General features: G+C 44.5%; 1 protein-coding gene across 1 annotated transcript in view; it reads left to right on the top strand.

Annotated features, from left to right (window-relative positions):
* Nucleotides 1–732: 732 nt before the first annotated feature.
* The window catches only part of CFAP107 (cilia and flagella associated protein 107), a 119,243-nt gene continuing 104,619 nt past the window's right edge, over nucleotides 733–15,356 (top strand). The window contains exon 1 of the mRNA XM_069240754.1: nucleotides 733–981. Coding sequence (XP_069096855.1) covers nucleotides 877–981 — 105 coding nt within the window. The 5' untranslated portion in view covers nucleotides 733–876. The remainder of the gene's footprint in view (nucleotides 982–15,356) is intronic.

Consider the following 15,356-nt stretch of genomic DNA (forward strand, 5'->3'; position numbering starts at 1 on the left):
TGCAATTGTCACATTCAAGACCTAGTTCAGGTTTTATTCATATGCCTAATGTTAACTGTATCTTGTGAATTATAATTACCAATGTTGGGAACCTGGAAAGTAAACACATTATTTGAAACTATTTCTGCATTGTATAAGGCTGATTCGATCAACATTTCTTAGAGATTTTATAAAATGTTAGGATATTTTTATCATTATCATGTTAAGGTCGTTTAGTAAGGCTTGGAGGTTATTATTAGTATTATTATTAATAATAATATTATGTCCTATGAAACTTGCAATAAGCTGACTCACGTCCCAAAAAAGTCTCCCAGATGACGCTGCATTTGATTCTGCACACACCACTTGATTCACTCTATATATATACACTCTACGTCGGGGTGTATCTATAGGTCCTCTTCTCCCCTGTTGCTTGCCTCCCAGCATTTCTGCGGCTGCTCCATCCTAATTAGAAGCTCAAAGCGTTTGAATCCCTGAGGACATACCGGGCTTTTCAAGTTCTTTTAAAAGAGGGTACCACCGTTGTGTATTTTCAACACGTTACTGAATGTTGCGGTACTTGAGATCGACACTATATCGGTATAAAAACCCGAATAGTTAGTTGTATTTCGGAGCGAGCTCAGGTGAGTCATGAGAAGAATGTTCAAAGAGCAGAACACGCCGTGGCCTGAAGAGTGTTTTGGCTTCCGTTCCCATGGAAACTGTAAACAATACCATCAAGAATGGAGCGGGACATCAGAGAGCTTTGCTGGATCTGCCCTAGAGTGCCCTAGAGCGGTTCATTGAGGCGCTGAGTCCGGGCAAATCAAGAGACCACCGTCGGACACTGCGATCGGAGACACCTCTTTGGCCACCGAGGCGCTACAAAGCTCCACTATGGCAAGAGCTGTCTGTCCACAGCTCTCCATTCCTGGATGGCGAGTAGAACAGAAGTACTCCAACAAAGTCCTGGTTGGAAACTGGGTCGAAGAAAGAAAAGAGGTAAGGTCCCTGAAATGCATTTGTCATTATTAACAGTCACCATTTATTTAGGGCGCTAGAGTGGTAAACAGTGCGGTTTTCGGATGGTTTGTCTTGTTTTTGAGTGGCCTGTCCCCAGTATAACCTTAAGGAGTTTTGAGGTCCTATGCAATACATATTTTAGACGCCGCTGAGAGAGAGAGAGAGAGAGAAAATAGGGACGAGATAGAGAGAAATCCAACTTCCAATAAGGGCTCTGGACAATTGCCCGTTGCCATTCCTTAAAATGTATTTTCCTGTCCAGCAGCTCACAGTGACCAAGTATAGGTCTCCAAGGGCCAGATGTATCAAGAAGGCCTTTTGCGAGTCGGAAATAGCGATTTTTAAGAAATCGCTATTTCTGATTCGCAAAATACAATGTATCACATTTGCGAATCGGTAATAGCGATTTCTTAAAAATCACAAATGCTATTACCGAATCGCAAATTGCGATACCGGCCCCATTCGCACCTATGGGCCTGTAGGCCCATATTTGCAAACTTTTAGCATTTCCAAAATTGCGATTTCTTAACTGGAAATCACAATTTTAGAAATGCAAAACCCCAGGGTGCTGGGGGCCTAAGGCCCCCTCTGATGCACACCAAAAAGTTTTTTAGGACATGTAAGGTGCACACATGCCTAAAGGGCATGTGTTCTTTACATGTACATTTTAAAAACACATTTTAAATGCATTTTTTAAATTTGCACATGGTTACCACTAAGTTCACCTTAGTGGTAAATAGCGATTCCTTAATGCCCAATTCGCATTAAGGAATTGCCTCTTACATGTGCTTTAGAAATCGCAAATAAGGAATCCTTATTTGCGATTTCTTATTTAGAGAGTCGCAATTTGCGACTCTCTAAACAGGGCCGCAATTTTAAGGAATCGCTATTTTAGCGATTCCTTAAAATTGCTTTCAGAATGCCTTTACTACATTCTGAAATGGCTTTTTGCATTCGCACCGTTTGCGAATGCAAAAAGCTTTCATAGATCTGGCCCCAAATATTCTGCTTTTTGCCACTCTGTTCTATGTTGGTAATTTAGAATGTAGAAGGTGTAATGGAAAAAGGAATGTTGGGGATAGAATGTAGTGGGGGTTCTGGGAGAAAGAATGTTGAAGGATTTATTTTATGCTGGACTTTGGAGTGGAGATGTACTATGCTGTCTTCGATTAAACACACTTCAAGTTTATCACTGTGTGTTTGTGGATTTAACAATTGGTGACGAGTGACGACGCCGGCTACTACTTTATTCAGCTCAGATGCTGTGTCAAACCAAGGTGCAGTATCGGCTTAACCGAACCTGTGTTTTCTACTTGGAAAAGAAGTTATGCATCGTGTCTCCATCTACGATCTTTGGCGGTAGGATCACGGTGTAGAATTACGATATTTTGGGAGGATAATTATCATTTTTTCGGCGAACGCTTCGTATTAAGGAAGTGTCCTGCCGGTGACCGTTAAAACTGTCGGGCAACTCCGTCTTTTATGAGACGCGCCACATAACGTGTTTCATTGTCGCATGAGGATTCCAAGTGCACGGGTGTCTCAGCGTTTAGCCTTAGACACGTGCAAATCCTCTAATCCGCGTGTAAGGTGTTGAAGTCATCCAGACACTGCACTTCAAAGGAACTAGGGGCCAGATGTAGGAAACCATTTGCGCCTCGCAAACGGCGAAAAACGCAGTTTGAGAGGCGCAAAAGGCTGAACACGATGCAGAGTCACGTTTTGCGAGTCGGTACCGACTCGCAAAATGTGATTCCGACTTGCAAATAGGAAGGGGTGTTCCCTTCCTATTTACAACCGTATCGCGATGCTGAGTTGCTTTGTGACTGCGAAAGCGGTCGCAAAACAACTCGCAGTTACCATCCACTTGAAGTGGATGGTAACCCATTCGCAAAAGGGAAGGACCTTTGTGAATGCCCACAAAAATATTTTTTCAGAGCAGGCAGTAGTCCTATGGACCACTGCCTACTCTGAAAAAACCGAAACCAAATGGTTTCGGAATTTTTTCTTTTTACAGCTCGTTTTCCTTTAAGGAAAACGGGCTGCAAAAAGAAAAAAAAAACTGCCTTATTAAAAAAGCAGTCACGGACATGGTGGTCTGCTGTCTCCAGCAGGCCACTATCCCTGTGAGTGGCTAGACCCGCTATGGGGTCGCAAACTGCGACCCACCTCATTAATATTCATGAGGTGGGTCTTTGCGACCCCATAGCGAGTCGCAGAAGGTGTTTGAGACACCTTTCTGCTATGACTCGCAAATTGCAAGTCGCAATTTAATACCTACCTACATCTAGCCCTAGAAGTGGAAAACCGTACCTCCTGGTGTCTTCGTTCTGCTCTTCGTTGATCCAGGAAGTGTTTAATTTTTTTTTTTTCTTTTCTCTTTCTGACACCACTTCCTGTGATGAAAATCGTTGTAGGACAACAATAAAGTCACTGCACTTCAAAGGAGTTAGAAGTGGAAAATCTTACCTGCTTATATATTCGTTCTGCTCTTCATTCATCCAGAAATTGAGTTTCATCAGTTTAAAAAAAAATCTTTTTCAAACCACTTCCTGTGCTGAAATCTTTGTAGGACAACAAGGAAGTCAGGAAGTGTGAGAACTGGAGTTGTTCATGTATTGATGAAAGGAAAAAAGTTTTTTTTTCTATTGTTTTGTTCCACTGGAATAGTAACTTTAGGATTGTTGTTCTTATTTTTGCTCGCAATAGAAACTGTTGGAACTAAGGGCCAGACGTATCATCACGGCCCTTTGCGGGTCGGAAATAGTGATTTTTAAGAAATCTCTATTTCCGACTAGCAAAGTGCCATGTATCACATTTGCGATTCAGTAATAGCGATTTCTTAAAATCGCAAATGCTGTTACCGAATCGCAAATTGCGATACCGGCCCCATTCGCAGCTATGTTGGCCCATATCTGCAAATTTTTTGCATTTCCAAAATTGCTATTTCTGAACCAGAAATCGCAATTTTGGAAATGCAAAAGCCCAGGGTGCTGGGGGCCTAAGGCCTCCTCTGCTGCACCCCAAAAATTTTTTGGGGGACATGTAAGTTGCACATGTGTGCTTTACATGCTCAATTTAAAAATGCATTTTAAATGCATTTTTAAATATTGCACCAGGTTACCACCTGGTTTCTTTTCATGGTATTTTGCATGTGCAAAATGCCATTCTGCGAAAAATCGCAATTTGCGATTTTTTGCTGCATCTCCTTGCGATGTGGATTTTGTGAATCGCAAATTGCGACTCTCAAAACCAGGTCACAACGCAAAAAATCACAATTTTTGCGATTTCTTACTTTTGGTCTACGAATGCCTTTCATGCATCGCAGACCACTTTTTTGCACTCGCAAACGGCCCAATTTTGCGATCCACACCGTTTGCGAGTGCAAACAAATTTCATATATCTGGCCCTAAGAGTACTATTTTACAGATTTCACATGATTGTCTGAATTACATTTTTGTGTACAGTGTCTTGCTGTTGGGAAGAATTGTCAGAAATGTGGTAGGATTGGACATTTTGCTTGTGTGTGCAAAGATCTTAAGAAAAACAGTAGTAGTATGAGAGGAAAAGTGGCGAGTATGAGTAGTGGTAAATGTGATGAAGGATGACACGGAGATGAGGAAGAACATAGAGCAATGGTTTTGTCACTTAAGAATTGTGATGGTCGTATTAGACAACCCAGCTGTGTGGTACGGATAATGGGAAAAGATTTATATCTGATGGCTGACTCAGGATCACCTTGGACAATTATTACACAGGAATATTTTGAGCAGGTAATTGAAAGAATTTGGAAGATGTCAGACTAGAGTGAACCTGACATATTAGCTGAGAGTTTTGATGGTTCCAGCATTGATGTTATTGGTTTTGTGGAGACGGAAATTGTTTTTAAGGATAGATGTGCTTTGAAAAAATTGTATGTAGCCAAGAAAGGAGTTAATGTCCTGAGATGGAGAGATCAAGGGAAATTGGGAATTATATTGAATCCCAGAAGTAGAGAACCTGTCTTAGCAATAGAGAATGGTGAGACAAAGGCGTGGTTAGTATCGAGTTTTCCTCAAGTCTTTTCTAACAAATCGGGAAAGTTAGAAAACTACAGAATCAAGATTAAGGCTAATGCCAAACCTCTTGTGCAAAAACTGAGAAATGTTCCAACATGTGTCAGAGAAGAATGAAAACAAATCTTGTAGGAAATGGTTAAGGATAATGTAATTGAAGAAATTGAATCGTCGGAATGGGTCTCTCCAATTGTGTTGGCCCAGAAGGCTGACAAATCGTTGAGGTTGTATGTTGACTTGATGGCAGTCAATGCGAACATCATTGTGAATTGTCACCCTTTACCAAATACAAATGTGGTGATCAGCATGTTGGAAGGAGCAAGCATCTTCTCCACATTGGATTTGAGATCGGCATATCATCAAATTGAACTTACGGAAGATTCTAGACATCTTACAGCGTTTATCACACCATTGGAGTTGTCTCAATTTAAAAGAATGCAGTTTGTGCTAGCCTCCGTGGCATTGTTGTTTCAGAGAGCTATGTATCATCTGTTCAAAGATATGGACAGGTATGTGAAGTGTTTCCAAGATGATGTCCTGATATTTATTAAGAATAAAAGTGAGCACAAAGAGCATGTTGTGAATGTTTGTGAGGTATTAAGGAGGAGTGGTTTGACATTGAAAGAAAAGAAGTGCACATTTTTCTCAAAGTCTGTGGAATACTTGGGTCACACAATATCAGGAGAAGGGGTGATCCCGAAACGATTATTGATGAAAGCTATTGTCAATGCTCCTGCTCCTGACAATCGGGATAAATTGTTATCGTTCACAATTCTTTATGAATATTATAGTAAATTCATTAAAAATTTGGAACGAAGACAGAACCACTGAGAGAACATGCATGAAAGGGGGTTCAGTATGTCTGTACTGATAGACAGAAGACTGCATTTGAGAAGATAAAAAAATAAATTGTTGATGCCCCATCTCTACGGCCCTTTTGTGTGGGAGCCCAGTGTGTTGTGACTGTAGATGCTAGTATGTATGGTATAGGTGGTGTGCTATCTCAGTGTTGTGGAAAAGACAGATGGAATGTTTCATTTGCTTCTCGTACATTAACAGATGCGGAGAAGAGGTATGCTGTGATAGAAAAAGAACTGTTGTCATGTGTTTGGGCAGTGGAACATTTTCGGAATTACATTTGGGGTTCAAAATTTATTTTGCAGACGGATCATAAGCCATTGGTTGGAATTCTGTCTCCAGGCGGTGGGAGAAATGCTATTGCTTGTATTGCCAGATTAATTTCCAGTATTGCTTCAAGGTTGAGTTTGTACCTGGGAAAAGTAATGCCGTGGCAGATTGTCTATCGCGACTTCCTCAAGATGATGGAGAGGAAGTTGATGGGTTTTGTAATGAGCTAGAGAATTATGTTGTGTCGGTTTTTGGTTACATGACTAGTGAATTTGCTGGTATAGAAGTGGAGGTGTGGAATAAATGTGATGAGGAGGATTTGTTATTTCAAGAACTAAAAAAATATTTGCGGTGTGGTTGGCCCGATAAGAAAAGAGTTTCTGAAGAGATCATGACGTTTCATAAATTTAAGGATGAGTTAGAAATTGAGATTGAACTTTTGTTAAAAAATGGTAAGTGCGTTCCTCCTAAAGGACTGCAGGAAGTAATTTTAAAACTGGCCCATGAAGGCCATCCGGGCACGTCTTCTATGAAGAGGCTAATATGTACTTGTTTCTGGTGGCCGGGTTGGATAGAATGGCAGAGAAGGTGGTGAGAGAATGTGGTGTGTGTATCAATGCGGAGAAGATGTTGAGAACTGTTTCGGCTCCTCTTTTGCCGGTGCCCTGGTGGATTTACCCCGGCAGAAGTTAGGGTTTGACATTTCTTGTCCGTTTCTTTTCCTTCTTGCAGAACCACCTTTGCATTGGTGTTGATTGATTATTACTCTAAATGGCCGGAAGTGAAGTTGGTTTCTCAGATTACTTCTGGTACTAATATTGAGTTCTTCAAGGAGGTGTTTTCCAGAGAAGGATATCCTGAGGTGCTGATATCTGATAATGGGGTTCAGTTGGTGGCAAGAGAAATGAAAAGTTTTTTTAGGTATGTATATTGGATGGTCGGGCAGAGGAAGGGTGGCGCAACAGACCAAAAGCTATGTTCACTGTGAGAAACAAAAGAATTCAGTTGATGGTAGATTCGGGATCCCTATATACGATTGTACCCAGAGACCTATTTAAGCTGCATTGGCGTGAAGTACGTTTACTTCCCAAAGATTTTAAACTTGGAGGGTATCAAGGAGAAAAAATAGAAATAATAGGTTATATGTTAGCTAAGATTGAGTTTCAAGACAGATGTATACAAGGAAAGGTGCATGTGGCAGAAACTGGACCTCCAATACTGGGATGGGAACATCAGTATGATCTGCATTTGATAATCAATCCCAGGGCACCAAATCAAGTCATGGTAGTTGATGAGATTACAGTAACACAGATACTGGAAGAGGCAAGTACAGTGTTTTCGGAGAAAATTAGAGAGCTCAAGGGCTATGTACACAGAATAAAACTTAAACCTTCAGCAACCCCAATTCAACATAAGGTGCAGAGAGTTCCGATAGTAGCTAGGCTAGGAGTTAAAAGGATGCTTCAGGAGATGGAGGACCAGGACATCATTGAACTAATAGAGACGTTGAGTTGGATTTCCCCGGTTGTCATCACTAGAAAATGAGATGGTACCTTCAGATTTTGTGTGGACTTACGCCCTTTGAATCAAAACATAGTCATAGACAACTTTCCATATCCCAATATTAATGAGCTAATTTTGATGCTTAGAGAGAAGTATTTTTCCAAGTTAGACTTAAGAAGTGCATACCATCAGATAAGGTTACGTGATGAATCCTAACAACTTACACCATTTATAACAATGGAAGGGGTATTCCAATTTACTAGGATACCATTTGGACTTGCATCTGCAGCTGGAGTATTTCAAATGATTATTGGTCAAATTTTGAAGGGGTTCGAGGGTGCTGTGTATTTCCAAGATTACGTTTTTTTTTTTTCAGACACTATTGAAAACCATAACATAGTACTTAAAATGGTGTTGGCTAGGATAATTGAAGCTGGACTAAAACCTAAAAAAGAAAAGTGTACATTTTGTGTTGAAGAGGTGGAGTATCTGGGGTACACATTGTCTTCGTCTGGAGTGAGGCCGAAGAGAGACTTATTAGAAGTGATAAGGAAGGCACCATGCCCGTTGGCTAGAGATCAGTTGAGATCTTTTCTAGGTCTTATTGAATTTTATTCGAAATTTGTAAGAGACTTTGCAGACAAAACTGAAAGCATGAAAAAGTTGTTGAGAAAAGGATGCAAATTTGAGTGGATGGATGACCAGCAGAAGTCTTTTGAGAACATAAAGAATGAAATGTGTTCAGCAGGAATTTTAGCTCCATTTAATACGAGATACACACCCCTAATAAATGTGGATGCTAGTGCAGTGGGTTTGGGAGCTGTACTAACGCAGAAGCATAGGGATGGGGAGAAGACTGCAGCGTTTGCTTCGTGTTCATTGACACATACTGAACAAAACTATGCTGTCATAGAAAGGGATGCATTGGCAGCAGCATGGGCTGTGGAATATTTCAGGATGTATGTGTGGAGGTTACCAATAATAATACGGACTGATTAAAATCCATTAGTAAGACTTTTGGTACCAGGTGGAACTGGGAAGGTGTCTGCAAGGTTGGCTAGGTTGGCAGCACGCTTGCAGGAATTCCAGTACACAGTGGAATATATCCCAGGATGGAGGAATATTCAAGCGGATGGGTTGTCCAGGTCACCTTTACCATGGTATGAGGTAGACAAGGATAAGGTGGAGGCGTGTGAAAGTGAGGGTGCGGTTGCCAGTATAGATGATGTGATGGAGTGGGCTGAGGGAGCGGTGAAGGAAAAAACATAATGTGACTGCATGGGCAAAGATGCAGTGTTGCAACAGGTCATGGACTTGATGATCAAGGGAAGTAGGAGAGAGAGTACGGTGCCATCATCAGTTAGTCCATATATGAAAGTAATAGATGAGTTGATGGTGTACGACAATACAGTTATGGTAAGAGGCGATAGAATAGTGCCACCCGAAGATTTGAGATATGGGTTATTTAAAACTGCACATGAGGGTCATTTGGGTCAGACTTTAATGAAGAGGAGACTGAAGGAACATTTTTGGTGCCCAGGTATGGACAGAAGGTGAATGATTGGGTTGAATGATGTGATGACTGCAAGGCAGGGGAAAAAAGATTGAAAGTCGGTGAGCAAGCCATGATGGGTGCAATAAGTGATCCGCACATCCCAGGCATACAGTTTGTTTAGATTTTATGGGACCCATGGGGAAATTGAATTGTGATTTGAGATATGCCCTAGTGATGATGGATGTCCATAGCAGATGGTTGGTGGTGAGATTCATGTGCGATATCACTACTCAGAGTACGATAAGGACACTGGAAGAAGTGTTCAAGGAGGAGGGATACCAATATAAAATGATTACTAACAATGAAACTCAGTTGGTATCTGAGGAAATGACTAGATATTTGGAACATAGTGGGATTTACCATACGTGCACCTCATTATATAATCCCCAGGCAAATGGCATGGTGGAAAGGGCTAACCGCATTGTGAAAGGGGTGGTCCAAATGGCTATAGCAAAAAGAGGGTATGTAAGGAAGATGGTGTGCGACTTGGTATGGGCATATCGTACCACCAGTAATCTCTCTACAGGGAGGGTACCTTTTGAGGTGATGAGAGGGAGGAAAGCAAACATGAAAATGTTTCCGGCTTGGATGAAGAGGGTGATGGGTCAAGGAGATTTAGATAAGAAACAAAGAGAGAATGGGAGCAGAGTAGATAAGAAACAAAGAGAGAATGGAAGCAGAGTAGAGGTTGGGGACTGGGTGAGAGTGAAACCCAGTAGGATTAGTGGTGGGATAACCAAATTTCGAGGTCCATACTAAGTGAAAGAAGTACATGGGTCTTTCATCGTTTTGGAAAATGGAGAAAGGTGGAACATGCATAGGGTAGCGTTGCATGAGAGAAGAAAGGATGGAAATGTGGGAAGAGGAGATGATGCAGGCAGGGTAAAGTGCAGTGAGTTTACGATGATGGATGATGGAGAGATGTTAGGCAAGGAGGAGAAGGAACGAGGTACATGTTCTGGAATTGAAGAACATTGAGACAGAGTAAGAAGTGTTAGACAGAGAGTGCCACCAAAGTATTTGGCAGACTATGGGCCAGATGTAGGACGCCGTTTGCATGGCGCAAACTGTGAAAATCGCAGTTTGCGCCATGCAAACAGCCTAACGCGATGCTCATTCACAAATAGGAAGGGGTGTTCCCTTCCTATTTGCGACTCGCATCGCAATTCAGAATTGCTTTGTGACCGCGAATGCGGTCGCAAAGCAACTCGCAGTTACCACCAGTGTCACACTGGTGGTAACTTATTCGCAAAAGGGATGGGGTCCCCAGGGGACCCCTTCCCCTTTGTGAATGTGGGCATAAAGGTTTTTTCAGAGCAGGCAGTGGTCCAATGGACCACTGCCTACACTGAAAAAACAAAACCAAATGGTTTCGTAATTTTTTTCATTTTGCAACTCGTTTTCCTTTCAGGAAAACGGGCTGCAAAATGAAAAAAAAAATGCTTTATTGAGAAAGCAGTCACAGACATGGAGGTCTGCTGACTTCAGCAGGCCACCATCCCTGTGAGTGCAGGGACTCGCTATGGGGTCGCAAAATGCGACCCACCTCATTAATATTGATGAGGTGGGTCTTTGCAACCCCATAGCGAGTCGCAGACGGTGTCTGAGACACCGTTCTGCATCCGATTTTGCAAATCGGAAATTGCGAGTCGGACAGACTTGCAATTTCTGATTCGCAAAATCAGTATTTGCTACATCTGGCCCTATGTGTGTTGATACATCATGGGTATATAGTTGGTATTCATTTTTAGGAAGGGCAATGAATGTATGGATTGTAAAGGGAGAAGATATGTTGTAAAGTGAAATGCTGAGCTGTGTTCTGCATTCCAAGATGCTGGGAGCGTTCTCTCTCTTGAGTCAGTTGGCAGTTTACTGGTGGCTGGAGAGGGAGCACTGACAGCATCATTGTAAATGGTCATTAAAGATACTTATTTATCGTATCTCGAACGAAGAGTCTTTTTTTTCTATAACACAGTGACAATGCCATGAACCTAAGAATGAAAGGCTTGGTTCTGGCGATAAACTATCCCTTGTGGGTTACTTCCATTAAACCTGTTTCAAAGTGCCAGTGCATTGTCCCATAAATGGGAAGAGGTACAGTATGACTAGCCGAAGCTCAAACAGTTTGTTAACGTAGGAGGCACCACACTGCAGCATGGTACTATGATAGTAGTATCAATCAATCAATCAAAAAATTAATAGAGCTCGCTACTCACCCGTGAGGGTCTCAAGGTTCTTTTGGGGGGGTGAGGGAGGGGTTACTGTTCAAACAACCATGCCTTGAGGTTTGTTCTGAAGAGTAGGAGGTCTTTGGTGTTGCGGAGGTTGGTGGGGATGGAGTACCAGTTTGTGGGGGCGAGGTAAGAGAAGGCCCTGCCTCCTGTGGTGGTACGTTGGATGCAGGGGACTGTAGCTAGTGCGAGCTCAGCTGATCAGAGGTTGCGGGTGGGAGTGTGGAAGTTCACTCTTTCGTTGAGGTAGGTCAGGCCGGTGTTGTGGATGGATTTGTGTGCATGTATGAGGATCTTGAAAGTGATTCTCTTGTCTATGGGGAGCCAGTGAAGGGATTTGAGGTGTGGTGAGATTTGTTCGTGGTGGGGGAGGCCAAGGACGAGGCGTGCAGCTGTGTTCTGGATTCTCTGGAGTTTGCGTTTGCGTTAGAGTGTGGTGCCGGCGTAGAGGGCGTTACCGTAGTCTAGTCTGCTGCTGATGAGTGCATGGGTGATTGTCTTCCTGGTCTCTGGGGGAATCCATTTGAAGGATTTATTTAGAGTGTGGAGTGTGTGGAAGCAGGAGGATGTTAGTGCATTGATTTGCTGTGTCAAGGAGAGGGAGGGGACCAGTATGATTCCGAGCTTGCGTACGTGGTTTGCGGGGGTGGGTGCGGCGCCTAGGGCGGTGGGCCACCAGGAGTCGTCCCATATGGTTTTGTTGGGTCCGAAGATGATGATCTCGGTTTTGTTGGAGTGAAGCTTGAGGTGGTTAGTTGTCATCCAGTTGGCGGTGTCGAGGAGAGCAGCGTGTAGGTTGGTTATTGCGGTAGTGGGGTTCCGGGTGAGGGAGGGGAAGAGTTGGGTGTTGTTAGACCTGACAGCCTTAGGGTGGTCACCCCTAACTTTTTGCCTGCCTCCCTCCACTTTTTGGACACTGTTTTTGCTGGTTTTTAGACTCTGCGCACTTTACCGCTGCTAACCAGTGCTAAAGTGCATATGCTTTCTCCCTTTAAACATGATAACATTGGATCATACCCAATTGGGCTATTTAATTTACTTATATGTCCCTAGTAATGTGCCCTGTATGTGCCCAGGGCCTGTAGATTAAATGCTACAAGTGGGCCTGCAGCACTGGTTGTGCCACCCACTTAGGTAGCCCCTTAACCTTGTCTCAGGCCTGCCATTGCAAGGCCTGTGTGTGGAGTTTCACTGCCACTTCGACTTGGCATTTAAAAGTACTTGCCAAGCCTAAAACTCCCCTTTTCCTACATATAAGTCACCCCTAAGGTGTGCCCTAGGTAACCCCTAGAGCAGGGTGCTGTGTGGGTAAAAGGCAGGACATGTATCTGTGTAGTTTACATGTCCTGGTAGTGTAAAACTCCTAAATTAATTGTTACACTACTGTGAGGCCTGCTCCCTTCATAGGCTAACATTGGGGCTGCCCTCATACATTATTGAAGTGGTAGCTGCTGTTGAAAGGACTAGGAAGGTCATATTTAGTATGGCCAGAATGGTCATACAAAATCCTGCTGACTGGTGAAGTTGGATTTAATATTACTATTGTAGAAATGCCACTTTTAGAAAGTGAGCATTTCTCTGCACTTAAATCTTTCTGTGCCTTACAATCCACGTCTGGCTGGGTTTAGTTGACAGCTCCTTGTGCATTCACTCAGACACATCCCAAACACAGGATACTCAGCCTCACTTGCATACATCTTCATTTTGAATGGGTCTTCCTGGGCTGGGAGGGTGGAGGGCCTTCTCTCACACAAAGGACTGCCACACCCCCTACTGGGACCCTGGCAGACAGGATTGAACTGAAAGGGGACCTGGTGCACTTCTAAGCCACTCTTTGAAGTCTCCCCCACTTCAAAGGCACATTTGGGTATAAAACAGGGCCTCTGCCCTACCACCTCAGACACTTCCTGGAGAAGAAACTTGTAAGCAGAACCTGCATCCTGCCAAGAACTGCCTGGCTGCCCAAAGGACTTGCCTGGCTGCCCAAAGGACTCACCTGACTGCTTTCTCTGAAGGACTGCTGTCTTGCTGTTGCCCTGCTGCCTTGCTGTTCCCCGGCTGTGGTGAAGAAGTGCTCTCCAAGGGCTTGGATAGAGCTTGCCTCCTGTTCCCTGAAGTCTCAGGACCAAAAAGACTTCTCTCTTGCAACTGGACTCCTTGTGCGGCGAAATATTCAACGCAAGCTTGCTCCGCGGTGAAAAATTCACCCCACTCCGACCCAGGATGACGCCGCTCAACTTCGCAAGGAAAAGATCGACGTGGCGCCTGCGGTGCGACCGGAACTTTGATGCACGGCCCACCAGATCGACGCGCAGCCGACCTGGTACGACGCCGCCCGACTCCCAGAGGGGAAATCGACACAGCGCCTGCCGTGAGGGAGAAATTTCCCCGCATCTCCCACCGGAACGACACTGACCATGCCAACAAGCCCAGGATTCCACGCACAGACCCTGGGGCGTCTGAAAACCCCGCAACCCGAAGAGGAGGCCCGTCCTCGCGCCGGAAATCGACGCAACATCTTCCCCACATGGAAAATAATGACGCAAGTCCATGTGTGAAGGGGCGAAACTGACGCACACACCATTTTCCACGCATCTCCTCCTCTGCTGCCCTTTGCTGAGATTTTTCACTCAAACCAGGTACTTTGTGCTTGAAAGAGACTTTGGGGGTCATTCCGACCCCGGCGGGCGGAAACCTCCAAAAGACGGCACCGCGGTCAAATGACCGCGGGGGTCATAACAACTTTCCCGCTAGGCCGGCCGGCGATCTTCAAAAGATCGCCCGCCGGCCCAGCGGGAAAACCCCTGCAAAGAGGAAGCCGGCTCCGAATGGAGCCGGAGGATTTGCAGGGTTGCGACGGGTGCAGTGGCACAATCGCGATTTTCAGTGTCTGCAAAGCAGAAACTGAAAATCTTTGTGGGGCCCTGTTAGGGGGCCCCACGACACCCGTTCCCGCCAGCCTGGTTCTGGCGGTGAAAACCGCCAGAAACAGGCTGGCGGGAAGGGGGTCGGAATCCCCATGGCGGCGCTGCAAGCAGCGCCGCCATGGAGGATTCCCTGGGCCAGGGGTAAACCGGCGGGAAACCGCCGGTTCCCCTTTTCTGACCGCGGCTTTACCGCCGCGGTCAGAATTGCCCATGAAGCACCGCCAGCCTGTTGGCGGTGCTTCCGCGGCCCTCTGCCCTTTTCAAACCGCCAGGGTCAGAATGAGGGCCTTTATATCACTTTTCAGTGATATCTTTACATGTTCTTATTGCATCTTTGATCGTTTTTGACCTGCAAATATCCTGATAAATATCATGTATTTTTCTAAGCACTGTGTGGTTTATTTTTGTGGTGCTATATGGTGTTATTGTATGATTTATTGCACAAATACTTTACCTTCTAAGTTAAGCCTGACTGCTCAGTGCCAAGTTACCAGATGGTGGGCACAGGATAATTTGGATTGTGTGTGACTTACCCTGACTGGAGTGAGGGTCCTTGCTTGGACAGAGGGTAACCTGACTGCCAACCAAAGACCCCATTTCTAACAGGTGTCGTCTGCGTAGGAGAGGATAGTGATTCCGTGTGGTCTGAGGATGTTGGCTAGGGGGATCATGTAATTGTTGAAGAGTGTGGGGCTGAGGGAGGACCATTGGGAGACTCCGCAGATGATCTTGGTAGCGGTGGAGTGGAAAGGTGGAAGGCGGACACTTTGGGTCCGGTCGGTGAGGAAGGAGGTGAGCCAGTCTAAGGATTTGTGGTGAATTCCTGTGTTGTGGAGGCATGTGCGGAGTGTGTGGTGGCAGACAGTGTCAAAGGCTGCGGAGAGGTCTAGGAGGATGAGTGCGACGGTCTCCCCTTTGTCGACTTTGGTCCTGATGTCGTCAGTGCATGCGATGA

Source organism: Pleurodeles waltl, chromosome 6 (genome assembly GCF_031143425.1).
Source record: "Pleurodeles waltl isolate 20211129_DDA chromosome 6, aPleWal1.hap1.20221129, whole genome shotgun sequence".
NCBI classification, from domain to species: Eukaryota; Metazoa; Chordata; class Amphibia; order Caudata; family Salamandridae; genus Pleurodeles; species Pleurodeles waltl.